This window comes from Mauremys reevesii, linkage group 6 (assembly GCF_016161935.1).
Source record: "Mauremys reevesii isolate NIE-2019 linkage group 6, ASM1616193v1, whole genome shotgun sequence".
NCBI lineage: Eukaryota > Metazoa > Chordata > Testudines > Geoemydidae > Mauremys > Mauremys reevesii.
Window position 1 is genome coordinate 42,805,826 of NC_052628.1, and position 27,432 is coordinate 42,833,257.

A 27,432-nucleotide genomic window follows, 5' to 3' on the forward strand; every position below is an offset into this window, starting at 1 on the left:
TCTATCTTCTTACATCACTCTTCCTGTGAGTGCTCCCCTTCTGCCTCAGACAGCAGGGAGCTCTCCTTTGATCTCACAAAGACCAGGGTTGGGCTCTGTGCAAAGTCGCTCAGTCTTAGGTTTTTGTTTTTGTTTAAATAGTGTGTTTGAAAGCACCAAAATAAATAGAAGCTACTTTCATTTTCATAGTTCAAAGGTTTCACTGAAAGTTGCAAGGCCGTTAATGAATAACATTTCAGGAAAAGCAGCAAAGAATCCTGTGGCACCTTATAGACTAACAGATGTTTTGCAGCATGAGCTTTCGTGGGTGAATGCTTGCATCCGAAGAAGTGGGTATTCACCCACGAAAGCTCATGCTGCAAAACATCTGTTAGTCTATAAGGTGCCACAGGATTCTTTGCTGCTTCTACAGAACCAGACTAACACGGCTACCCCTCTGATACTTGATTTCAGGAAAACTAGAACCAAGACCCTTAAAGGATCTGCCCATTTTAGATTGTATAATTCTTGAACTTACATTTTGTAAACAAAAGGTATAGGAACTCCTCTGCATAGCTTTGTTTTGGACTGTACCAAACATGAGAAGAAAAGATCTAATTGTGCCTGCAGTTGTTTCATATATTGGGACTGTTTCAGCTTTCTGTGTGGCCTTCCATTTAGCCGTTTGTTTAAACTGAGCCAAAAGCCACTTTTCTAAGGATGATTTATTCTCACACTCAAGCTGACAGAATGGGTATGGGGGGAAGCTCAATTCTACAATTTAATCTTCAGTTAATAGGATTCAAAGGTACAAGGAGATAATGTAGAACTGGCCATAAAAAAAAATGCTAGAATGTAGTTGCAGGGCTCTCACCTTGTTATTCTAATGTCTTGCTTTCGGGGCTTTTTTTTTTTTAATAAGCAACAACAATATGCAGCTGATTCAGATCTGAACTTTGCAACTCTTCTTCTCCTCTCTATGATGGGCCAAACCAAACACCTGCAACGGAACTTAAGATCAAGCCCTGGCTTCAAATGTTATAATTTGGATCTATCTCCAGCTGTAATTTATTTTTGCACAGATATGCAAAATGGAGGAGAGTACAGTTCTTTAATACAGATAAGTAGAAAGAGCATTTAGTTTTATTTATCTGCTTTGCATTTAAGAACATTATGCATTAAGAGTTCACTTTAAAAATGAATGTTTTTTTCCTGATTAAAAACAAGAAAGGGGAAGTAGCTGGGTTCCCCTACTTAGACATTGGATCTTACTTCACTGTGTTAGTGTAACTTCGGGCTTGCCTACACAGTGGGCTAATATGCACTACGGGGGTGTGATTTCTAATGTGTTGCACATTAATTAGTCTGTGTAGACTCTGCTGATGCACTAACGGTTCCCTAATGTGCTTTAATGTGGTGTTGTACTACATTATAGTACTCTAGTCTAGGGAATTTTTGGTACTCACCAGCAGGGTCTACAGCGGGAGGGCAAACTATGGCCCAGGGGCCACATCCGGCCCGCCAGATATTTTTTAGTCCAGCCCTCAAGCTCCCACCGGGAGCTCTGCGCGGCTCCTGGAAGCAGCGGCATGTCCCTCCTCCGGCTCCTATGTGTAGGGGCAGCCAGGGGGCTCTGCACGCTTCTCCCACCCCAAGTGCCTCCCCCGCAGCTCCCAGCCTCACCCCAGAGCCCGCATCCCCAGCCAAAGCCCTCAAACCCCAATTTTGTGAGCATTCATGGCTCGCCATGCAATTTCTATACTCAGATGTGGCCCTCAGGCCAAAAAGTTTGCCCATCCCTGGTCTACAGGGACCAATTAATATGCAATATGTTAATGCACTTTAGAAATCGCACCCTTGTAGTGTATGTTACACACACACACACGCGCGCGCCCTGTGCATAGTGTCTGGCCATAAAAGGTGGAACATCTTAAAAAGAAGTGAGTGTAAGTGATAATTTGGGGTAATGTCTGATAAAATAGTAACCAAATGGTTGTTAGCCCTGTACATGAGTGACATTGTATAGTTACTCAAAAAGAACAGGAGTACTTGTGGCACCTTAGAGACTAACAAATTTATTTGAGCATAAGCTTTCGTGGGCTACAGCCCACTTCATCAGATGCTGTAGCCCACGAAAGCTTATGCTCAAATAAATTAGTTAGTCTCTAAGGTGCCACAAGTACTGTTCTTTTTGCGGATACAGACTAACACGGCTGCTACTCTGAAACCTGTATAGTTACTGCCATTTCTGAATGCTGTATGGATCTCAGGGAGGAGAACATCTGCAGTAGATTTCGCTTAAATTGGATTTGGACTGTCCATATGGCTAAGTAACCTGAACAAAAGGTCATTTTTTCCAAACCAAATGAAACCTACTTTCTGTATGAGTTGTGCTAATGCTTGCTCAACAGGGCATTCTGATCACCCTATCTCAAAAAAGGATATGATAGTGATAGAGGGAGTTCAGAGACTGGCATGAAAATTATTTGTCATGGAAAAAACTTCTCCATGAAGGGAAATTTAAGCGAAGGAGTGCTTATTTTACAGAGGATGCAAATAGGAGGGAACATGATAGACATATACAAATAATGAATGGCATGGAGAAGGTAAACTTGGTAGTTATATTCACTTTTTCTTCTAATATAAGAACATTCAATGAAAATGAAAGGCAACACATTTACAACTGATAAAGGGAAATATATATTTTTACACAATGTATCATTTGTTTGCAACACTCATCCCAGTTTATCATTAAAGCTAAGTGGTTAGTAGGGTTAAAAATGCTTAAACATTTATATGCATAAAGAAAACATCCACAGTTTCACTAGATAGGATTTTTGTTTATAAGGGATATAAACTCACACGCTTCAGGGCACAAGCCAACTAATAAATAATAAGAGTAAGGAAGAAATGTTCCCTGTAAGTGGGTTATTCCATTATTGTCTACTGCAGTGTTTCTTGCATCTTCCTCTCAAGCATCCAGAACAGGCCAATGTTAGAAACAGGATTGTGGATCACATGGGCCAGGGGTCTAATCTACAGGGCTGAATAGTGGTTTTTGAGAGCTTGGGGCAAAATCTGAAAATGAGCCTCTCTCCCTCACCCCTCCCCACTCTTTCCCCCCGCCCCCCCCCCAAAAAAAAACCACTGAAAGAAGCCAGGGGGTGGGAAGGGGTTGGAGGGCGTGCCCTCCCCACACTCACCCTGCAACTCTTGTGAGGCTAGGACTGGCTCTTCTCATTATGGAGGATCAGGTAGCCAGGCCAAACCGAAATGGCGCTGTGGCCCCATGCGCCAGTTGCAATGACACTCGCTCAGATCTGGCTTGACCACCCCTCCTTTGTGATGAATGAGCCACCGGGCCAGACCTGAGTGATGCTGCAACCCCATATACCAAGTCACAATGCCACTCTGGGGGCCTTCTCAAACAAGGAGCCAAGAGCAAACTGCCCCTTTTCCACCCATACTCTCGGGGTATGGCAATTTCTATATCCCTATTATGCTGTACATCTTTATGAAATAAAAAACTGTGTTTTAAAATGTGGGTTTTTTCCCCTGTTCTCATTTAAAGGAGATGTAGGAAAGCTATGCTCCCATTTGGTGGCATCCCTTATACAAGAATTAATTTATGTAAAAATACTCACGTACAACCATGATGCTTGTTTTAGTAATACACATAATAGGAGAACAGAACATTATTTGGGGAAGATTTGAATTGTGAAGGAATAATTTAGAGGTTAGTCTGCTTTCTTAAATCATAGCTCTGGGAGAGCTTTTATTAACGTCATAAATTACATATGAAATATTGCTAATTTACTTTAGAGATGCAGAAATTTTGATGAATAATCCTAAGAATTGAAAACCAATGATCTCACCTATGAGGGAGACACTTTTGCTAACACCATGACATGTCTGGGAAAACCGAGTCTCAGAATCGTTATCAAACTGTTGTATTTTATGTTTTTTGTTTGTTTGAAAACTGGGAAACTGCTTCTGACTTTACTATCACAGGCAAATTCTCTTATGTGTGTGCTACATGTGACAAATCATACATTTTAATGGCTTTTCCTTTCAACATTCACATGAAATCTCCACCTAGTAAAGTAAATGTGAACCTCGTTCTATTCTATCTTTTTGTAAACATTTTTTATTGCTTTAGTCACTCATGTTAAGAAGAGAATTTCTCCATTAAACTCTTACGTAAGAGCACAGGCGACATCAGAAAAAAATGTATGGTTACAGTGGACTTTCCCTGCATTCCAATTATTATTTAAAATGGAAATACTTTTTTTGGCAGACTAGTGTATCATCTCTCAGTATATGTTATTACAAAGGATGAATTTGAGTTAAAAGCACATCAGCCTGAAAACTTCACTCTGTTTTTTTTCCCTCCCTTTTGAGAGAGGTAGTGAACTGAACTATTGTTATGATGATACTTGGCAATTACAAAATCTTTAACTGTAACTACAAAGTTTTAATAAGAAAATATATCAAGTTGCATTTTAATATTTTACCTCAAACAGCAATGTATATGAGTTGCCTAATTATCAGAGGAGCAGCTGCCTTTTTTTGCAGTTTCAGCTGTAATGGAGAGGATTTGGGTGGAAAAAATACAAAGTTTAGTTTTAGCTATGTTAATGTAAATTGTTGGGAAAACATCCAGGAAATGATGTCAGCAACAGTCTGAGAGACAGAGAAACAGGCTGAGTTCTGGGCCTGGACTGATTGAGATACTGATTTGAGTCTCATCACATGACAATTATAGTTGAAACAAAGTATGTGTATGAGGTTATCTGGGTACATCTACAATTGTAGATCGAGAAGAGGAGTTCACCAAGAACAGAGTGCTGTGAGATACCCACTTATATGGGGAGAAGAGAAATCCAAATTCTTGGGGTAAAATCTTGGACCCATTGAAGTGAGTGGAGTTCCCCATAGACTTTGGAAGAGCCAGGATTTCACCACTGGTCTCAAAGGACTCAGATTAAATAAAGGCCCCATTTCACTTTACTGATGCATCATGTGGTTTGAAAGTTTTGAGACAAAGGAAATAGGAATTTCTTTGTGGCACCTTCTAATCTTCATCTGTTGGGTAGTAGTAGTAATATTCAGTGGCTGTCTGCTTTTAATGAATGGCAGATAGGAATTCATTTGGGTTCTAGATTCTTTTTCCTTTAAGATCAGTTGGCCTTTAGTATTTTATTTTTAAGTACACTTTAAAAAAATCTTATATTCTCATCTCTGAATTGCTAACTTCAGTGCATTTTCTGCTAATCTTCCCTCCCCCTCCCCCATATGACATAATTCAGGGCAGGTAAAGAGGCATATGTTATGCTCCATTTCTGATTTTAAGGAAGTAATTAGAATATAAATTGGGGATACCAGCAATCTCAGTTGTCACCTCTAGGTGAATGTCTGATCAGAATTAAGATCAGTATAATTCTGGAATTTGCATTAGCTACTAATTTTTTTTTCAGTATAGCTTTTGGACACACTATCAAAGTGGACTTAGGGCTTGTCACAGGCAAAAAGTTTGCCATAGCTATTTCCACAGTAGCTCCCCAGGTGGACACCAAAGGCACTCTTACTCTGCATAAGAGTGCCTTTGTGCACTTTACCTTAAGGGCATTAAGTGGACCAGAGGATTAAGATAAATCGCATAAAGGCATTCTTAATGGAGAACAAAAGTGTCCACATGAGGAGCTAGTGCAGAGTGATTAGTGTGTTTTAATTCCCCACCCTAGCTTATTTCTCAGTCACTTCCTCATGAGGACAAGCCCTTACTGTAATAGTTACACAACAGCTTCTTAGTCCAAATGCAAGCCCTGATGCTGAACACCACAAATTTTTCTCAGATGAACAAACCAGAACTTATGAGCTATTGATGTCTGTAAATAGAGCAATGTAACAGTGTACTGCATTTCAAATGACTGAGTTACTAAAGACTAGAAGGGGGCTTTCCATGGCCTCTTTCACCATCAAAGTTCAGATTTGGACTGAGATTTCTGATGCACCTTACACAATATAAGATCTTCACGGTCCAATCTAAACTGCCTCCCACCTGCATTTGGTCTACCCAACTCCCATGAAAACAACACTCATCCCACCTCAGATATATATATAGAGTAGAAAAGCTACAAGAGTAGACAGCCATCTAACATGGAAGGAGCACAAATAGGCAGAGGAGGTAGGGCATATCTGTGGTGCAGTCCCAGCCTGCAGAGGGAGATGGAAAGAACAGAGATTGCTAGCAGTGAGGAGGAGTTAGAGCAGGAGTGGGCAAAGTTTTTGGCCCAACGGCCACATCTGGGTATAAAAATTGTATGATGGGCCATGAATGCTCATGAAATTGGGGGTTGGAGTGTGGAAGGGGGTGAGGCCTCCGGCTGGCAGTGCGGGCTCTGGGGTGGGGCCAGAAATGAGGAGTTCAGCATGTGGGAGGGGGCTGGGGTGCGGGGAGGGGAAGGGCTCCAGCTGGGGCTGTAGGCTCTGAGTAGGGGTGGGGATGAGGAGTTTGGGATGCAGGAGGGTACTCTGGGCTGGGACTGAGGGGTTCAGAGGGCGGAAGGGGATCAGGGATGCAGGTCCAGGCAGCGCTTACCTCAAGCAGCTCCCGGAAACAGTGGCATGTCCCTCCTCCGGCTCCTACGTGGAGGCATGGCCAGGCAGCTTTGCGCACTGCCCCATCTGCAGGCGCCACCCCTGCAGTTCCCAGAAGCAGTGACATGCTCGCCTATCGCTCCTACGTGGGGGTGCGGCGCCAGCCATGTGGCTCTGCGTGCTGCCCCGTCCACAAGTGCCACCCTTGCAGCTCAAATTGACCACGGTTCCTGGCCAATGGGAGCTGCGGGGGGCGGCACTTGGGGCGGAGGTAGCGTGCAGAGAGCCCCGACTGCCCTACACATAGGAGCTGGAGAGGGGACATGCCGCTGCTTCCAGGAGCCGCGCGGAAAGCCTCCGACCCTGCTCCCTGGCTGGAGCACAGGAGCGGGACGAGCCCTTGACCCTGCTCCCCGGCGGGAACTCGAGGGACGGATTAAAAGGCCTGATGGGCCGTAGTTTGCCCACCCCTGAGTTAGAGGGTGCTGAGAGAGTATGCAGTCCATTGACAGCTCTCTTTTTGGATCCATAAGCTGTTTGGCAGTGAGCAGGGCTCCTGAATGTGTAAGAACTTCTGCAGCAACATGGATTACCTAAGGCTGCCACTCTCAGCATTAACCAGGATGAGATGCCATGTACTTATGTGTTGGATATTATAACTTGTTTTGTGTTACTCACTTAAAGATAAGCAAAGATTAAGAATACTGTGCAATATCAGTTCTGCAGAGCTATTTCAAAATCTTGGAACTGTGGTATGTTTCGATAGCTCTGATGTGTTCCAGTGGGTGGGTTATTCCCAGTTGCACTTCTGTTTTGCTCTTCATTGAGACATAAGCTGGAACAGCAACAGTAGGCAGCAGTCTAGCTAGGAAGCTGTTTCAGTGAAATAGTATGAGATTGGGTTCATTCATTGCACAAGTGTCCCATATGATCCTGATGTGAAAGAGCTTGTATCCTGTCTCCTTCCCAGAGGTACCCAATGTCATTCTGCTTGTTTGAGTCCCAGGACTAAATACAGGGCAGCACTGTAACAATGCACTTATGAAAAACTACCTAAACAAGTGTGAGCGTTTTACTGGATAGCTCCCAAAAGCTAGTAGTTTCAACAGGTGGGTTGTGGGTGGCTGGGTATGTTTGGAGTTGCTGGGACCTTGCTTACAAAGTTTTTGACAAACAGCTGCAAGTAGGACGGGACAAAACAGATACTGTAAGTACAGCAGTGCAGCAGGAGATTAATCACTCCATTGAGTCTAAGCTGGGAAGTTTCCAGCAGGCTGTATTTGACAGGCCCGTGTTAGAACTTTCATATGTTGATTTAGAATGATCTTTGCAAAACATTGGATTGTTCTCTGGAACTGCGGGGGTAGAGTTGAGCTTTTTTTTTTTTTTTTTCCTCTGCTAACATTTTCATCTTCTTTCTCTCCTCTAGGTGTGTGATGTAAAAGCAGTGGGCAGTCCTTGGGCCCTCCCCCACACTATTGTAACGTCATGTGCCAGTATGAATATTAACGCAGAAACACATACTTCAGTACTCAGCAACCAAAGGAGAAGCTAAACACTGAGAACAAATGACTGGACTGCTTGCAAAACTTTGGGCAGCTAACTTCTTCTCCTCCTTCCCGGCTATTGTGAAACAGCTGGAAGAGCAGAACTGAAGCAGCATTTTTTGTGGATATTTTTTCTTTTTTTAATTTAATTTTCCCCCTTTGTTTTGGGTTTCAGACTCTCAAACTGCACTGACCGTAAGCACTGGACAGCAATATGTGTCATGTCATTGTAACTTGTCGCTCAATGCTGTGGACACTCCTGAGTATTGTCGTGGCTTTTGCAGAGCTCATAGCTTTCATGAGTGCAGATTGGCTAATTGGCAAAGCCAAGCCTGTGAGCTCCGAAGATATGGACAACAGGACAGGAGGCTCACAGGAGCCTTACCATCCAACTTTGGGCATCTATGGGCGTTGCACCAGAATCTCCCACATGCAGGTTTCCAGACGAGACACGCTTTGTGGGCCCTATGCAGAGAACTTTAACGAGATTGCCAGTGGGTTCTGGCAGGCTACTGCTATTTTCCTAGCTGTGGGGATCATGATTCTCTGTGCTGTGGCATTTGTGTCTGTCTTTACTATGTGTGTGCAGAGTGTAATGAAGAAAAGTATTTTTAATGTCTGTGGGCTGCTACAAGGGATTGCAGGTAAGTGTGATGTGACAGCAACTGAAAACTTCCCCAACTATTTTATACATATCTCTTCCATATGCCAATGTTTAGGAATTTAAGTCTTGTTTGAATAGCTAATCATCATGTAATAATACATTGACACGGGCAGGAGGATTAAGGATTGCGCTGTGCCAAGGTGAACAGACCAAAGTTTCCTGTGTTGCTGTTCAAGTCTTTCTTCTATCTGAAAAGTGTGTTTCAGTAACAAGGACTTCTCTCCTTAGCTTTGCTCTGTGCTGTTAGCAAATGCTGGCACCAACAATAGTGTGTCTGCCTCTCACTCCTTTAATGATTTTTCCATTAGTTCTGAAGGCAGTTCTCTGTGTCTGTCTCTCTCTCTCACTTCGGGGTCATGGTGAGAGTAAATCCCAGTGATAGGGCTATATTTGCATGCACGGACTTATCCAAGAACACAGTTTGACCCATGGTGCTTTCTGGAAATAAGACCCTTCCTCACTCATCAGGGACTTCAGTTGCTTTTGCAGAGGTGATTTTACCTTTTCACTGCCTAAGTGATGGTCATTTGAACTGAACAAATGAATTGGCTTCTGGTGACTTGTCATTTCTAAGTTTCCTGAGAAATTTGGTCAGATATTACTCAGTTTTATTGCATATTTCCTGGAGCTTAACAAAAATTCTGTGCAGTGAGATCAAAAAATGAATGCTAAATTCCTCCCTTTCCAGTGGATGTTAGCTAGTAGTTCTGGGAGCTTTCATTAATAAGCAGTGTAAAAAAACACTATCATGTGAAAGTTTTTGTATTATATACTCTGCTCTGATCATTTCAGGACAGAGGCTATCTTCAGATATAACCATAAAGACCTTCATGGATCTATATGGGAGTCACCAGGGTGGCAGCAGGAAATAGGATATGTACAGAGGTCTTTTCTTCGCCCTCTGGGCTGTGCTCTCAACCAGATATGTTCAAACCATAGAAAAGGGTTTTGTTGAAAAGAAGATTGGCATTTCAAATTGATTCTCATTTTAGGCGTGTTGGCTGCACGGTAAGAGGAGATGCAAGAGTGCAAGTTTAATTCTTTCTAAAGCTAATTATATTTTGTGCTCAGTTGCGGGCTAGTTTATGCCTAGTAGCAGGGTACATGGGAGTGTTGGAAGTGTGTAAAGAGGCTTCCTTTGGCTGCATGCAAATGAGCTCCGGGACTCTGTAAACCTAGCTAGGACTCATGACTTCCCAAAATGGGGTGAGGAGAAGGTCAGGCCTGGCAGCAGCCAGCATTGCTATCTGAGTACAAGTGCAGTGTGCATTGCACCTTGAAATGGGGTGGTGTAGTAGCTTCCCCTGCACTCCCTGGAGATCCAGAATAAAGGCATCATGCTTGCTACCCCCAATGTAAGGCTGTGCCTTCAAGGCACAATAGAGCCCTACATTGGCTCTCAATTCACCTGTGTAGATGGTGGCATACAAGTAGCAAAGGGATTTTTTTATTTTTTTTTACAATAAAAATGGGACTTCTTTGGTCTGACCACTCCGTTTTGAAAATTCACCATCACAAATGCAAAAAATATACAGGTCTGAATGTCAGAGCTGTAGCATCTTGTTGTACGTTTTAGTTTTTCACTTTTTAAAATTGCCACTTATTTCAGAAATTAGCAGGTCATCTGTCATTTTGCTGGGCTGATATTCCCTTCGTTTTAAAATGAGGTGAATATTTATAAAGATTCTAATTTCAAAATTAGTAGGGGGCAGATTCCTGAATCTTGAAAGACTGTTCTAGACTGGAGACCAGTTCTACTTGCCTCTGAAAAGGGAATATGAGAAAAAGAATTGTATGTTTTATAATTGAACCAGCTGTGCCTTTAGGAAGAATTATGGTCTCAAGAATTGAGCTATCTGATGAGTAAAGCATTTCTCATGTGTTAGGGAAGATGTCAGTCCCTCTTTTTGAGAAGTGCTATGAATGGATTCACTTCCTTGTTATAATGTAGATAAATCCACATAGCATGAACCAGGGTAATTGAAAGGTCACATTATTTAAACTGTTGCTATGGTAAAGGCCCATATAATTATTTGCAGCCAGCCATCTTGTGACTAGTGATTTGTTCTCTCAAGATTAATTTTACTGAATGCATTGCTGCTTTGTGCCGATAGTATTGCTGTATCTGGATGGCTGAAAATGTTTTGCTGATGACTTGTCACAGCTGTGAGGTTTAATTTTCTCAATTCCTGATTTTGGAAAACATTTAACCAAATGGTTCAAGAAGGACAGCTGTCATCATGGTTGAACTTTAAGTAACAGAATTATAACAATATTCCCACATCTAGAGTAATGCTGCAGCTATCAAAGCTCGTAAAGGACAGCCATGCATGGTCCTGACTCCTTGTCTTAAGTTTTCTGATCTTTCAAATGTGATTTTGTAAATAAGCAAGGGCAATAACGTTCATGAAGTAGTTTTGCTTTTCTCTCTCCTCTTTCTCTCTCTGTGAGTGTGAGAGAAAGAGAAAGAGGGAGAGACAAATTTGCAGTTATGTAGTACATCTTTTCTTCAAAGATGTGATGCTTACTTCAGGCTCCAACCACAGCACAAGCATTTACAGGAACTAAGGATCTAGCCGACGTAATCACATTTAAAATCTCTATATCTTTGCTACAAGGACTTAATGTAATTAAAACATTCTGCAAGTTAATCTATTCCTGGAATTCATCATGAAAAAACCCAATAATGGACACTGGATGTATCATTTCTGTCTAGCATCTTAGGTTGTGACCTGGGAGTTGTCCGAGGTGAAACTGTAGATTACAAAAATGCATCTCTTCTGTTATGGCATTGGTTCAACTTTTGCCCTTGGACACATGTCTGGAGCTCCTGTTTAGGTCAGTGGGAGCCACGCACCTATCTAGCTGACAGAGAGTTTTTGTTTGTTGTAGACAATCAGAAGTATAAAGCTTAATAGAAAAAATCTGCTTCTTTAAAAAGGCCCTTCCAAAATCGTGGAATTCCTTTGTAGTGGAGTAAGTCTTTCAGCCTCACTTTTAAGACTAATTCCTTTTATTGTGGAAGTGCAGAAATATTAACTGGCAGTCTAAATTTTGTGAACATATCATGCCATCAAGAAACGAATCTGTCATCTGCTCCAAAGAGTGGAACCATATCATTAGATAAATAATTACCGCCTAGCATCTAGGAGACTGGACAAGCATTCATTTGAATGTCTTTGTGAAGCATGCGATCTGTTTTTAAGGCAACTGAATCACTTGGAATACTAGGGGTAAATGATGCACTGTTCTAAAATACAAATATTAATTGATAAGCAAATAAATCCAGGTAGATTGTCATAGTAACTATCAAGCTGTAGGTAGTTAATTATCAACAGTTCATGAGTCATACGTGCATATTATCATCATTTATTTATTTGCATTATGGTAGTGCTTAGAGGCCCCAATCAGGACTTGGGATCCCAGTGTGTTAAGCAGTGTATACACCCTTAAAGAAAATCTAATCCCTGCTGAAAAAGTTTAAAATCTAAGTAGATTGTATTAATAAATCACCTTCCGATCCTGACATTCATGTTTACTCCTTATTCTTGTGTCCTGATTGACACTGTAAATTGTTTAAAAAAGCAGAGTTTCCTACAGTAACATCAGACTTCAATCTCTGGTATAATTTAGTTTCATTATGAGATTGGTCATTATAAACTTTTTTTTAAAATCAACCTTATAGGTATTTAAAAAAAAAAAAGTGAACCTTAGGCTCTAAATAGATAGTAAATAGGCAGCACTGAGTCTGAATGCTAGGCAGATATTGTCCTACATTTATATAAATTTGGCTGAACAGGCATCTGCTCTAGTGATTTCAGACTGGTTTATGAATGTGTGGGCTGGGGCTTAGAGACCTTCAGTGACACCCTATCCACATGTCAGAACAATGGGACCAGATTAGCAGCGTGAATAACTTGACATTATCTGAACTCTGAGACCTCAACAGGCCAGTCTGTTTCCGTTCGGGGAACAGCACAATGTCACTCTGACAGAGCTTTACAAATAAATAAAATGATGTTTCTTAATATATTAAAAGGGCAGTTTAATTTGTTACTTCCATTTGAATTATAACTGCCTTTCTTTGCTGAAACAAGAATATATTACCTGCCAGGCCTATTAAATAGTGTAGACTGTTTTTTTTTAGGGAGCCATCTTGGGGACTACCTTTCCTTGTCCTCCTCCCTGCTGCGAAACTGGGACCCTCATTCTTCAAAATCTGTTCTCCACACCATTACATTCAAAGTCAATTGCACCCCATATTATTTAATATTTACATTGCATTAGCAGCTAAAGCCCACAATCAGATGGGGACTCCTATTGTGTTTGGCACTGTACAAACATATAATAAATGATAGTGCCTACCTCAAAAAGCTTAGCATCTGGAAGACAAGACATAACAGGTGCTGAACTAAACAAGCAGGCTGGGGTGGCAAGGGGTAGATGGAGTAACATAAATATAAGAGGATGTGCAAATTCTCAGCCTGTCAGTAGTAGTGATCACAGTTCTCCACTTACCAAGCCGTTATCAGGTTTGCAGTTTACCATCAGTTCCTTGCCCGCTTCACAATTTCCCTTACCCCAGGACAAATAAAAAAAAAATCTCCACTCCCAGAGGATGAATTTCCACTCCACAATGAACATCCGTTTTCCCCAGTGATATTCAGTGCACACTTGGAATCAAATCCATTCCCCCACAGCTGAATCTCATTTGCTTCAAACAGTTGTCCATCAGGTGACCTCACCTCCTCCCACCTGAAGCCCTTTCTAGGAACCCACTGCGCCATCACAAGTCCCCTCCCTCCTCCATTCCCCTTGTCCCCTTCAGTGTTCCCTCCCGGTAATCCTGTCCAGCAATCATGTGAGTTCTCCAGGGTGCTTCTCCTATTCCCTCCACAGACCACGATTTAAGGGCTCTCCAGAGCACAGTTTGGGAACTTCTGATCGAATCTCTGGTTAATAACAGTGATTTAGGGTGAATTTGTGCCTCTCTGGATTTCTCTTAAGAGGAAAAACTCTGTTTTTTCAGTTGTTTGTATTTGCTGCCTCTTGGTACAATAATCCCATCTCTGATTATTTTAGGAGCAGCTCTCTATCATCAATTTTAATATGTCATGACAGCACAGTTGGGTGCCCGCCACCCACAAGCTTTGCAATATCAGTTCCAGTTTCCTTAGCAAGCATCTGTCCAGGCTCCATTTTTTCCAAAGCATGGCTGTTTTTAGCTGATGTAGTCAGGATGTAAACTAATTGTTCATTGTAGCTATACAAATTATGTCTAAAAAATTGCAGCTGTGGACTTCAAGAATGCAGGTGTACATCTGCCAAGTCCAACATGTTACCCAGCTTTTAAACTATAGAACAAGAAAATCCAGTAACCTAGTGACAGGCAATTAAGAACAATCAAATAAGATCATCCCTTCAAAAACTCTCTAACCCACATTTGAATCCAGCTGTGCATAACAGCATAATCACTGCTGCCGAAAAGGATAGTGCTAGAATAACTCTTAGTGTAGGTGATGTAATATGTTGTTTTTTGTTGAAAGCTTATAGACATAATTTATTTTTGTTTTGTGTATCTCCTATAGAGAAAGAGACAATCTTTTAGCATCTCTCCTTGTTGCCTCAGGAAAGTTTCAGACTTAAATATGTTCCCTCTTTCAATATATTTAATATAATATAAATATTGAAGTTAATTTAAATTCTTGTTAAACTGGCTTATTAAATAAAATATAGTAAACATTTCAAAAAAACTTAAGTACTAAATGTGCTTGAATTTTAGTGCCAGACACACTAAATTAATACTGTGTGTCTGTGTGTGTGTGTGTGTGTGTGTGTGTCACACACACACACACAGTTCAGCGTGGACTTGAGGTTTTTAGGGGAGTGCAACAAGGGTCACTATTACATTCTCATGACAGATCAGTGATTTAGAGGAATAAATGTGCAGCCAATTGCTGAAATGTGCTGATGACAGAAAAGTTGGGAAGGAGAAAGGAAGGTGCAGTCAGAATAAAGAGAGGGGATCAAAGTTCAGAATTAAACAGATTAGAAGTCTACTGAGATAAGATGTTAATGCAATTTATTATACTGAAACATAAAATAATCCGGCCATGAACAAGCAATATTTCATATGAATGCATAAACAGCTGTGACACTCCCCTAACCATCTCAGTCCACACTGAACAGTTTATGGGCACCAAAGTACCCTCTTTTATCTTTGATATCCAAGCTATTTTTATTGTTTATATAGTGCCATAAATGTGTATGATGCCTTATGGATAATTAACATTGGCGTTTCCTGTAACAAAGAGCTTAATTAGTTCTCCATTTACATGGACAACTTGAAATTTTATAGGCACCTAAATGTAGCCGCTCTTCAAAAATTTTTCCCACCCTGTTATTTTTCAAGGCGTAGCCTGTCATTTTCTAGCACTCTTTAATGTGGCAAACCCACCCATGATTTGCATGAGCAACTAAAACCCCACAGTGCTGGAGGAGTTTGTGTTAGCATGTTTCGGTGACCGACTTAAAGTGGGACTTAAGCCTACATCTTCTGCCTTCATTCCCATTTGGGAGATTGTTCCCAGAGGAAGAGGAATGCAAGCTGAACTTCATGCATTTGTGTGTGTGAGATGTGAACTATTTGTGGCTGGGAACTAAGGATGGATCTGGAATTGCATGTAGCGAGTGGTGGAATCCAGATGTAGTCAGGACTGGATGTGTGCAGAGGAGGAGGAGTAGAAATGGCTAGTTCTCTGGGAATTGTGGTGTGGCAGGGAGGTGTGATTGAGAGCTGATGGGATACAGGGTGGGAATTGGGAATTGCTGAGAAAGCTGAGAAGGAAGCAGTGGGTCAGTCAGAACTTGCTGCTGAGACAGGAGGATAAACAGAGGGAGTGGAAATGTACTGGAGTTTCCTCTGGGGTTGGGAGGTAAACTGGAGGAAATAGTGTCTTGTAATGGAGTGGGGCTATTAGAACTTGCTTTGGAGCTGTGGAATGCATGATGGGAGCTGCTAGAGAGAATCTAAGGAAAGGAGGATTTTGGAATTACAGCGCTGGGTTGCCTAGAGTGATCAGAAGTTGTAAGTGGAGGTGGAAAATAAGCAGGCAGACTCTGCTGGGGGAAATAGGGACATGCTAGGGAGCATGGAGGTAAGATATGGCATGGATTTGCCTGGAGTCTTGCTGCTTGTGGACTAATGGAAGTAGATGCTAGACAAATGGGGTGGAGAAAAAGATGCAGTGTGTTGAAACAGAAGCAGCAATTCAGTTAAGTGGATGCAGTAAGGTAACCAGACCCAATAAACCTATTTGTTTTTATGAAAGTGTGGAAACGCAGCCCAAACTTTTTATTATTTTATTTTGAAAACAAGTGTTTCCTTCTAATATTCAACCTACAGTGTTTTGTCTAATGCCAGTGTTCTAAATTCTTCAAAAAACAAACAAACAATGTGTGTGTGTGGTGGGGAGTGGAAATCCTGACAGAGCGTTAACTTCTATAGCATTCTGAATAGTGTGGTATAAGGCCTCCTCTAACTTACATGGCCAAATGCCAATGTGACAGCTAATACATACTTGGCTGCTGAAAGTTCAGACTCAGGGGACCACTGTGTGGAGGAAGAGAGGAGGAATATGCCAAAGAAGGAAAGCTGTGCTAACGCTAAGTATATAACATGCTAAACAGCCAGTGAAGTAAAGGTACAGTATGACTGACTTTAAAAGAAACATTGTATAAATATGTCCCTATAAGAAACAGTTGTACAGAGTTTGTTTGGACCATGTTGTACGTGGTCTTGTGTGATTTAATGATGATTTTCTCATATTAGGGATGTGTGTGTGTTGCTTGTTCTTTTATTATTTTTATAACAATTCAAATTTTTACAAAAGTCAAATTTCTGATCATTGTGCCTCTTTCCATTTCAGTGATAAATGATGACAAATTCAAATAACAGGGAGGTTAATGTGTTTAGGTATCCAAAACAAAATATGAGTTTGGGCAAATGGCACGTGTGGGTGTAGAGGGGAGGCGGGCGTTGACAACTGAATTTGCGGGGCAGGAGGAGAGAGAAAGAAAAAAGTGCCCAACACTCCCCTCGCTTCCTTTTTAAGAATAAAACTAGGACATGGTTCAGTACAGGGCTGAGTGAGAGAAAAAAAATACATACCATTCTGCATCCTTCTGGCTTTTTCTCCGTCGCAGCCTTTTTATAGTATTTTTTTACTCTCTATCTGCAGACCCATCATCTTTATTTGTGATTGTGTATTATAAATGTAATATGTAACCCCCCTGCTCAAAGTACTGCCTCTTTTTCCTTGCCCTTGTCTCTTCCTCTGTCACTCCTCTCTGCTCCTTTTCTAATTTCTTCTCTTTCTTACAACACTCATCCTCTCCTCTTCTCTTTTCTCCCTGGCTCTCCCCATCTGCCTCCCCACCACTCTCTCTGCCCCACATTCACTCCCCACTCCATATGCTGTAGCAGTTCTTTCTGAGTCTGCTTCCTTTCTCCCACCCTTCCCTCACCCCCCCTAGTCAAGAACAAAAGGCTCTTTAGTCCATCTGTACCCAGCCACAATCTGGTATTCTCCAGGGAGGTGAGAAGCCTTGCTGCTGGGCCAGTAGCCATTTGGCTTTCCATGCAGCTGAGCTGCTTGAATGCTTGTTCTCATCACAGCATAGCATGGAGTCAGAGCGAGCTCTAATGGCACATGGATCTGAATGTGGGAGAGGGCTGGCTTGATGTCTCATGTGATGGGGGCCAACGCTGAGGTGTATTTTGGAGTACAGGAGGAAATGTGGCAACACGTGAAAGGCTGAAGGTCACATAAGTACCTGCTGTGTCACAAACTCTGCTGGCTGACAGGTCTTTCAGGTGACCAGAATCTGGAGGGGTTCAAGATAACTTGGATAAAAGAAACAGTAAAACCAACCAGGATACCAGGACATTCCTAGACCTACTAGAACTGGTGCTATTACAGCTCATGAGTGTTTATTTCGAAGACATCACTTCTATTAGGCTAGATTTCACGGTCAGTTCATTTCCGATGTTGCCAAGATATGCCTGTATGAACACACTGATTCTTTATTGGGGTCATAGTAACTCTTGGTGTGTCACTAGAGGCCCAGCAGATTATACACTTTCAATCTTCACTGATTAGGTTTGGCAGTGACATTATTTTGTTTTCACTCCTAGGAAATGTAGCTTGTAGGCTCTTTAATAGGATTGCATTGAGTGTTTTTTTCCATTGAATAACATTTTATCTTGCCACTCATGAATACCAGATTCCATTAACTGTGCTGAAAGTCTCCAGTAGCCAGGCTAAAGGGGTAGTGGGGCACTTTTTAAAACCCTTTTTTTTTCTTCTAAGATTTCAGGTAATACAGTTCAGACTCCCCCTTTTAAACATTAGGACAAGCATAATAGAATAGTGAGTTTCACTTCCAGATCTCAAATGGTTATGTCTACGCTGGAATAAAAGATCCATGGTACGGCTGTGGTTGGCCCAGGTCAGCTGACTCAGGCTCATGGGAATTGGGATGTAGGGCTAACATTGCCGTGTAGAGACTCAGTCTCCAGCCTGAGCCCAAGTGTCTACACAGCAATTTTACAGCACCAGAGAACAAGTCCTGCGAGCCTGAGTCAGCTGATCCGGGCCAACCGCAGGTGTTTAACTGCTGCCTAGATGTAGCCATAGTCTAACCTGTTGTAACATGTAGGATGCAAACACTGCAGGGGACTATTTAAACTATAAATTTAGTTTATAACCACTGAAGATTTTTCATCGAAATTAAAAACAAAAAATAGTTTAAAGCATCTCTGTTAGCTCTGAGGGCCTGACTGTCATTAGGTGCTCCGTTCTTGCTCTTGGTATAGGAATGGCAAGTGGCAGTGGGAGGAAACAATGGGGCTTTGAGCCAACTTTATTCTTCTCATAGTCTGGGCTCCTTGATGTCTGGGCTCCTTGATGTCTGGTAAAGCAGCCTCACCTGGTACAGCTCACACTCTGCTTCCCCTGTCCATACTCCCTCCTTCTGTCTGTCTCTTCTCCCACCCCACTCTGGCTGGAAGGTGGGTTGAAGAAGAGCTACTCCAGGAGTTGTGTACCAGTGAAGGAACCTCTTTACAGAGGAGGAACAGAATACTCCTGGGGTTCTGTTTGGACCCACTTTACCAGTAGTCAGCAACCTTTCAGAAGTGGTGTGCGGAGTCTTCATTTATTCACTCTGATGTAAGGTTTTGCGTGCCAGTGATGCATTTTAACGTTTTTAGAAGGTCTCTTTCTAGAAGTCTATAATATATAATTAAACTATTGTATGTAAAGTAAATTAAGGTTTTTAAAATGTTTAAGAAGCTTAATTTGAAATTAAATTAAAATGCAGAGCCCCCAGACCGGTGGCCAGGACCCGGGCAGTGTGAGTGCTACTGAAAATCAGCTTGTGTTCCACCTTTGGCACGTATGCCATAGGTTGCCTACTCCTGCACTTTATACTAGTGCTGTGTCATAGTGCCATTTCACAACAGAGAACCAACCCATAGGCCTTCTAAATTTAAGAAAACCAAAATGTTGATTTAGCCATCCCTAAGTAGCATGACAGGCATGTGCTTTTCACTTTTCAAATGAGCAGGATACAACTTGTATATGCTAGTCAGGGGGCTGGCATGCACCAGTGTTGCAGTAGTGGGAAGGGTTATATCTAGTGTTGTGAAACAGCCGTTGTTGTTTTCCTTTGCTGCTTCTTTGCCAGAATAATTCAGGAAAACAACAAGGAGTCCAGTGGCACCTTAAAGACGAACAGATTTATTTGGGCATAAGCTTTCGTGGATAAAAAACCAGATGCAGGCATTATATAATGACACTTGAAGAGAAGGGAGTTACCTCACAAGTGGAGAACCAGTGTTGACAGGGCCAGTTCGATCCGAACAATAGATGAGGAGGTGTCAATTCCAGGAGGCAAAGCTGATTTTGTCATGAGCCAGCCACTCCCAGTCCCTAGTCAAGCCCAAATCTATGGTGTTAAATTTGCAAATGAATTTTAGTTCTGCTGTTTCTCTTTGAAGTCTGTTTCTGAAGTTTTTTTATTCAAGTATCGCTACTTTTAAATACGTTATAGAATGTCCAGGAAGACTGAAGTGTTCTCCTACTGGCTTTTGTATGTTACCATTTCTGATGTCCAATTTGTGTCCATTCTTTTGCATAGGGACTGTCTGGTTTGGCCAATGTACATGGCAGAGGGGCATTGCTGGCCCATGATGGCATATATAACATTAGCAGATGTGCAGGTGAATGAGCCTCTACTTATTCTCAAGGCTTCTTAATCTTTAAAAATATTGAATGCTCCATTTTGCCCCAGTAGGTCAGAGTGAAAACTGACCTAAAATTGAGACTGGTGGCTAGATTAGTGTTTGTGTCTACACTGTTGTGCAGGAGATGTGGGTCACAATCCTCACCTTGTATTCCTTCCTGTGTTGCCATGGGCTGGAAAGTCTGGGGGCGGGGAGGGGGAGCATATTCAGCTTATGAAGAGAAAAGCTGGAATGCTTTGAGTTGTTCAGTAGCAACAGCTCCTACTAATTAAGGAACTGAGTTGATAGCTTCAAAGACATCCCAGCAGGTTCTCCATGGGAAGGAGGGTAAGGTACCTATGTTGTCAGGATCTCAAGAGGAACTTGTGAAGCAAGAGAAAGTTTAAATCCTTAGGGTTCCACTCCCATGAGAAGGGTTGGAATGAATGAGGGGAAATTAGTAGTAGTGGTAGGAGTATTTAATTATTATTTATACAGCGCCCAAGTCGTACATAGCACTTAATACATTTTTTTGTATTGATGAAATCTTGCAAACGCTTCAGTTTTCATGGATGTGATGTTTAATCTTGACTCTACCAGCAGGGCTACCACTCTCACTGAACCATTCTGAAGCACAGCAAGGCTGGTCCACACATCCAATTACTTCTGCAACCCGTGAGAGGGGTTGGGTCTTTTTTTTTTATCATTAGTTTGCTTCCAATTTTCTTCCCCTCAACTAACAGGGAGTCTAACCACAGTGTTAGAAGGTGATAGAGAGTGGGTGCTTATGCCTTATGCACACCTTTATTGTTAAAAGAATGGGTTGCAGTCCACCCAACAAGTGTGACAGAGAAGAGAGTTACATTGTACCAGTAGCCAAAGCCATGCAGGCAGCACCTGCCTTGCTGTCATTCTGTCAAAAGAACCCACATGAAGGGTTACAAGCACTCTGATTTACTTTAGTTTCGTTTAGTAGTGGCAGTGCATATTTCACTCCCATAGTAATACATAGTATCCTGGTTATTAGCCTTCTCTTCCATCTCTCACACACACCCCTGTAGTCCCAACACCATTTCCGCATCTGTCCCCCTCCTGCCATCCTATTTCTGTTTTGAATGATTAGAGAGCTTACACAGATTTGGTTCTAAATAAAGAAAAACTTGCCCTATTCACAATTAAGGGGTAGCCTTCATGAACAAAAGGATTAGCTTGTTAGGACTGAAAGTTAAGAGAGTTTATTCTCTTGGTCAGTCTGTTTTGAAGAAGGGAACTGTGAAGGAATTCATTTTTCTTCTGATAGTCACATAGGAGTAAGGACTTTTTAAAGGTATTTTGGAAACACAGTCTAAGCAGTTTTGAGAATTGGCCTGGCCACCATTTTAAACATTTCAATCTCTTGTGTCAGGTGGAAGCTGTTCCAGATGTATTTGTATCTGCATGTGGCTCCACTAGTCTGGAATTAATTAGTGGGTCTCCTTCCTATCACTCAAGCAGGCTGAGCAATCTGCTGAGTAGCATTTTGCATAGCAGCTTCCACTTCAACAGTCCTGTTTCCTAAGTCTCCTGTCTCCACTCTGCCTTTGTAAGCCTGAGTTCAGTTTTATGATTTAAATGGACACTGTCAATGTGGGATTTTTACATTGACTGAGTCTTTGAAATTATCGTTTTTTTATTTCCCTATTTTATGTTTAGAAGGGTCTTTTGGTGATTAACGTCACCAAAGGTGTTCAGGCCGGGGGCTCCTCATACTCTCCCCTTTCTCATTGTCCAGTGTCCACACACCTACCTGCTTCTTGCTGTCTGTCTACTTTGTTTCAATTCTGCTGCTGCTGTTACCGGTGAACACCTTCCTGCAGACCTGGAGAATGTATGCACCAGGAACAAAATAGTGACACTGACTATATGCAAAGTGGTGTCAGTTACACAAATGCATTTGGGGCATAGGCGCCGACTTCTGCTGGTGCCAGTGGGTGCTTGATCCCCATCTGCCCCTGGCCCGCCTGACTCCACCCTTGCCCCACCCCCATTCCAACCCCTTCCCCAAAGTCCCCACCCCAACTCCGCCCCCTCCCTGCCCCCATTCCAACCCCTTCTCCAAATCCCTGCCCAAGCCCCGCCTCCTCCCCTGAGTGCGCTGTGTTCCTGCTCCTCCCCCCACCTCCCGGAGCTTGTTACCCCACAAAACAGCTGTTTTGCAGCGGCAAGCACTGGGAGATAGGAAGAGAAGCGGGCGGAAAGGAGGTGGGGTGGGATGGGGTGGGGAGGGGAGCTTGGCTGTCGGTGGATGCAGAGCACCCACCAATTTTTCCCCATGGGTGCTCTAGCCCTGTCAGCGCCTATGATTGCGGGGTGGGAGTGGGAATAATTTCTCCCCTCTAATTTCTGTCAGTTACAATAAATATAGGGGCTGTGGGTAACAGTAACAGTTACAACATTTTCAGAGGGAAACACCATTTTCCAAGCCCCTTTAATTGCCTGATGGAACATGGTGGAACCCTTCAGAGAAAATGCTGCAATGGTCTGTCTACACAAAAGTCTTAGTCTGGATTTGGAACAGAATTAAAATACAAACAATAGCAGGATCCTTCTTACAGCCTAGTTTTCTCTCTGAATTCAGAGAGATCTGCTGTGCACAAAAGTCTGAGGGACTGGTTATTTCACAGTGTTCCAGGTAATTTAGCTTATGTTTCTTCTTGTTAAGTATCCTCATTCAGGGCTTGGAATACTGTAAGGTTTTGTCCAGTAATTCCCCACCTTTTTCCTCTCAGATTTGGATTTCTGTGACTGAGTTCACCAATCTCAGAACCCACACAGTTTGATATAATCAGCTTAAAATATAAGTGGATCATTTATAAATTATAATTGAGGAAGTATTGTCTAGAGGAGGCTATACTGCAAATTCCTTGTCAGTTGACTGCTCAGTACCTGAGTGATTAGCAGGAGCAGAAGAACTTGTTAATTGCAGGTTGGTGGAGTCCTTCACAGGCATTGTTTGTGTTGGAAAACCCCATGTGTCTGTGAAAAAGAAGTCCCCATGCCTGGTCTCTTAGGGCTAAATTGAGATGGCTGCTTTGTGCATGTATTCTAGATAGAAGATCATCCAGATGTTTGCCATTTATGTTTTGACAGAATGGAAGTGTGACATTGAGTAATGGAGGCAAGTTTACTTTTTCTAGTTGGTTAAATGCCTTTGGGGCTAGAGGTCTAATCTAATCTCCCATCGGTATGCAGGGGATGAATGCAGTCAATACCATTAGTGCTGATGGAACCTACCTGCATAAATTCCCCCATGCTTTTATGGGAGAATGATCCCCTCACACAGTCTGACCCTTTTTTTCTTCCTCCTCTTTTTAAATAATGCAGTAGTGTATCTCTGTTCCTTGGGAACTTGCTACATTGCCACCTCATTGATCACATCTGGTTAATTTCCTGTTTCCTCAAGTTCAGAGATTTTTCACGATTTCTTTAGGGAATGAGAAGATAGTTTCAGGATTTGCAATGGAAATTGGCTTTGTTAATATACACTGTGTTTAATATAGCACAACAGCAGCTGCATGGGAGACTCTGTCAGACCTAAATAGTGCGCCTCCACTTATCCAAATAAACAGCAGGGTAACTACATTCCTAAGGGGTTGTTTTGCAAGGTCAGGCCAGGGGATCTGCTTTACGTCACCAAAAAAAAAAAGCGGCTGTTCTGCTGCAGCTCAGATCTTACCCCAAATGCTGACAAGCACACACTGTGACAAATTAGTGCTGAAGTTTGTTAATCAAATTGCTGTTTTTCCACAATGAAAGCCTGCATTTCCCCTACTGAACTGTATCAAAACCCTGAGTAACAAGTTTATCACAGTTTCTGTGTCTTCAGGACAAAAAAACATCATAACCAAAGGAGAAGGGGGGAGGCGGAATACTAATGTGCAAAGCATTGCTGTCTCTTTCAAGAGATTCATTTTCACAAAAATAAATTTTGCTCTGTGGATACTGATAATTTTATGCAGCAACCTAAGGTTTTTTGTTTTTGTGTTCTGAGGTGGGGTAGAGTGTTTGCTTTTACATCATCCAAATATAGAAGGGTTGATGTTTACATGATGTTAGACTACAGTATATTTTCTGAGTAGAAGCAATCTAAATAGTGAAGTGGCCTTTTCCACTTTTTAAGGCTTCTTTTGGAAGCCAGAGATTTTGAGTCTGATAAGCAAGTGTTATTTAGGCAGAGTGGGTAATATTCCTCAATTAACTTTAAGGCAGTACTCTTTGTTGAAATAGACTTATATCAAAGAGTCTTAAATCAGAGCTCTCATTGTATATGCACAGGTTTCCTGGCCGTGGTGCGAGAGTGTATTGTAGCTTTGAGCTTTCTAGTTTTGTTTGTAGTCATCTTGCTGAATGGATTGTAGTATGTAGCCTTCCCTCATAATCCTCTTCTCTGGTTTATGACATCTCAACGGGAGCGTGACTCGAAGTTGGCAAATAATAACAAAAAAGAAATTTGAGGAAAGAAAATTCGTATACAGTTTTTTAAACAAGGGGATTAAAAATATGGTATGAAATAGTAACTGAGACAGACACATTTCTTCTTGCAAACCTACGTGAGCAGAGGCACTTTGGATGTTAACTTGAAGCTATAAATTATCACAAGAACACAAAAGGCTTTTTCAGGGGAAACTCAGCTTCAGAATGGGAGTAAGTTTTTACATTCCAGAATTACATGCTGTGCTCTGTATCTTGGAGACTGGGGGTATACAAATACACTAGGATAAGGGTAAGTAGCTGATTTTTTTTTTTAATCATCATTAATATTTACTCAATCTTGTAGCCAGGTCAGTCTTGGTGTGAAGGAGTGGAGATCACTGTTGCTTGATTTGATTATGCTGCCATAAAATTATACAACTAAAATATGAGCTTTGTTCTTCTATGACTAACAAATATTTAAATGCTTTAATCTTATTTATTGAGTTTGCTCATAAATCTGTATAATGCAGACTTAAATTTGGCTTCAAATTTAATTGAAGCCAAATTCCAAAATTTCAGGGTTAGAACAGTTTAGTCTATCCAGAGAGGGCAGATTTAGAGAACAAACCAAGAGAGCCTGTGCTAGGACGCCTTCTTTTGTTGCTATTCTCTCTGGATGTAAATGTATGCTAGACTCACCTTTAGAACATCTTTTTAAAAATTTGCTTTAAAATTCAGTTTAAATACTTGACTAAAAAAGTTTCACTCATGTAGTTTTTTAAAAACAGGGCTGCTGTTAGGGAGTTTAAATAAAAGGGCTCTTCTAGTTTGAAAGCTAATGCTGTTTTTATTGAGACTCCCTATTATGTATCTCAAGCTGCTAAAAACCAGGAGTCGTGGATTGAAATCCTGTGCCTAGGTACTATGGTGCTAGGCTTGTTAGAGATATGTAAGAGCTGGAGAGCATTCTCAGGGGGATATGCTGAGCTTGGAGAGCAAAGAAGGGTTTTATTTATGACTTTACATAGAAATAGCTACATTTTGTGGCTGGCAGTGCTCTTGGGTGGAAGAGTCATGGTAGCAGCAGATAGGTTTTGACACAGGTACTGACTTGTGACCTAAGCCAGGCTTAGTAGGCTTGGAACTCTGGCTGCATCTGCTCTCACATTATGGAGTATCTTTGGTGGAGATCCTCTGACCAGACTGACTTCCTCCAATACAAATTTATCCTTTCCTCCTTCAGTTTTATCATCTGCTTAGCTAAGCCACTCTACATCTCCAACTTTATTAAATTCCATGTCTTCAATCTCAGCCACCTTTTCACGATCTGTGACTCACTCCTCAGTCTCGGCCATGCTTCTATCTTCATTTCTTTCTCCACACAGGATCTTGCCAATTTCTTCCAAGAGAAAACTCACAAAATATTATGTGACCTTCCCTCTCCCCTGAGCTTGCCTTCCCTTCCCATCCTACAATTTTCTGGGCATCATCTTTGACTCAGACCTCTTTCTAGGTCCTCACATTCATACTATACCTGAACCTTGCTGATTCTTTCTGCGTAACATCTTATATACAGTTTTTCCTATGCATTCACACAGCTAAAACTCTCAACAAAGTACCCATCTCAGTCACTGCAACATCTTTTTCTCTGGCCTCGACAAATACAATCTTTCCTTATTCATATCCATTCAGAATTCTGCTGCAAACATCATTTTCCTAACCTGTCACTTTGACAATCTCATCCTTCTCTTTGCATCCCGCCAGTGGCTACTTATATAAGCTATTTATGTTCGATTTCAAGGGCCATTACAGCCTGTCCCCGCTCTACCTACCATCTCACTATCCATATGTCAACTCCTGCCTCTGATCAGCCCATGATAGCAGCCTTCATGCCTACTTGTTAAATTTTCAGACACCATTGTGCTTTCTCCCATGCTGCCCCTCACACTTGGGAGGAGCTCCTCATAAACCTCCACACATATATCTCATTATCCTCCTGCAATTCCCTCCTTAAAATTATTCTTTTGCATCAGGTCTATAAAAGAAACTGGCATGCTGATATCACTGCCTGTCATGTTGACCAATACTGTCTCATTGTTTCCTTGTACGTCCCTAACTGTATCCATCTGTTTTTCTCTTGTCTTACACTTAGACTGTAAGCTCTTGAGGCAGGGACCTTCTTTTTGTTTTGTATTGTACAGAACCTAGCACAGTGGGGTTCTGGTCCGTGACTAGGGCTCCTAGGTGCTACCACAGTATAAATAATAAATGATGGCAACAGGCAACAGTCACGTGGGCTGGGCAGTGCTGCAGGAAAGTAAAGAAAATAGAAAATCAAATGGTATGAAAATAATTGACTCTGCTGAATGCAAGACTAGTGGGGTCATAAGGCCTGATCTGAGGGCTGCTAGGCACCCATTGAGCTTTATCCCTTATTAGCATCATGCAATTGGATAATATTTTAATGGTTGTTTTCAAACTAATTGCAGTAAATGGGTGTTCAGCATTAGCATGAAAAAGAACCTTCACCATCAAACAGGGATCTTATGAAGAAACATCAGGGCACTTACGCTGCAGTGTGGAGGCTGGTGTGGGAAATGAATATTTAATCAGAATTTACCATTTTCTGAGTAATTTTTCTGGTTGACAATCTGGCCACAGACTAGTCTGCAATTGCTTTTTGTTCACATGTGATTGCCTCTGTTGGTCTATTGATCTGTATCTCAGACAAAGACCACAAATTTAACCATGGAAACCACTGAATTTTACATGATACAGAGGCCAGTAGTATGCTCTGCTGCATGAGTAGCAGTACATTGTGTCAGATGAGGGGAACGAACACAAACCTCTGGCAATGCTGTGATAAGAAGGCTCCTACCTCTCAGCCATCCAGTATAGAACAT

At 41.8% G+C, this 27,432-nt stretch overlaps 2 protein-coding genes across 14 annotated transcripts in view; one reads left to right on the forward strand and one right to left on the reverse strand.

The window, feature by feature from the left end:
- The window catches only part of LHFPL2 (LHFPL tetraspan subfamily member 2), a 216,255-nt gene that overhangs the window by 175,846 nt on the left and 12,977 nt on the right, over window positions 1-27,432 (forward strand). For 5 of the 8 annotated variants that reach the window (XM_039545957.1, XM_039545954.1, XM_039545955.1 and 2 more), the window contains one exon: window positions 8,009-8,770. In XM_039545957.1, coding sequence (XP_039401891.1) covers window positions 8,341-8,770 — 430 coding nt within the window. In that variant the 5' untranslated portion in view covers window positions 8,009-8,340. Of the gene's footprint in view, window positions 1-3,675; window positions 3,716-7,467; window positions 7,552-7,693; window positions 7,787-8,008; window positions 8,771-27,432 lie in introns of those variants that run through there. The other 3 variants (XM_039545960.1, XM_039545959.1, XM_039545958.1) reach the window with 3 other exon arrangements.
- The window catches only part of SCAMP1 (secretory carrier membrane protein 1), a 104,023-nt gene continuing 97,146 nt past the window's right edge, over window positions 20,556-27,432 (reverse strand). For 5 of the 6 annotated variants that reach the window (XR_005600936.1, XR_005600935.1, XR_005600937.1 and 2 more), the window contains 2 exons: window positions 23,351-23,540; window positions 20,556-21,935 (listed from right to left, as the gene is read on the reverse strand). Coding sequence is in view for 1 of the 6 variants with exons in the window: in XM_039545949.1 (XP_039401883.1) it covers window positions 23,521-23,540 (20 nt within the window). In the remaining 5 variants the exon portion in view is untranslated. Of the gene's footprint in view, window positions 21,936-22,306; window positions 23,541-27,432 lie in introns of those variants that run through there. The other variant, XM_039545949.1, reaches the window with a different exon arrangement.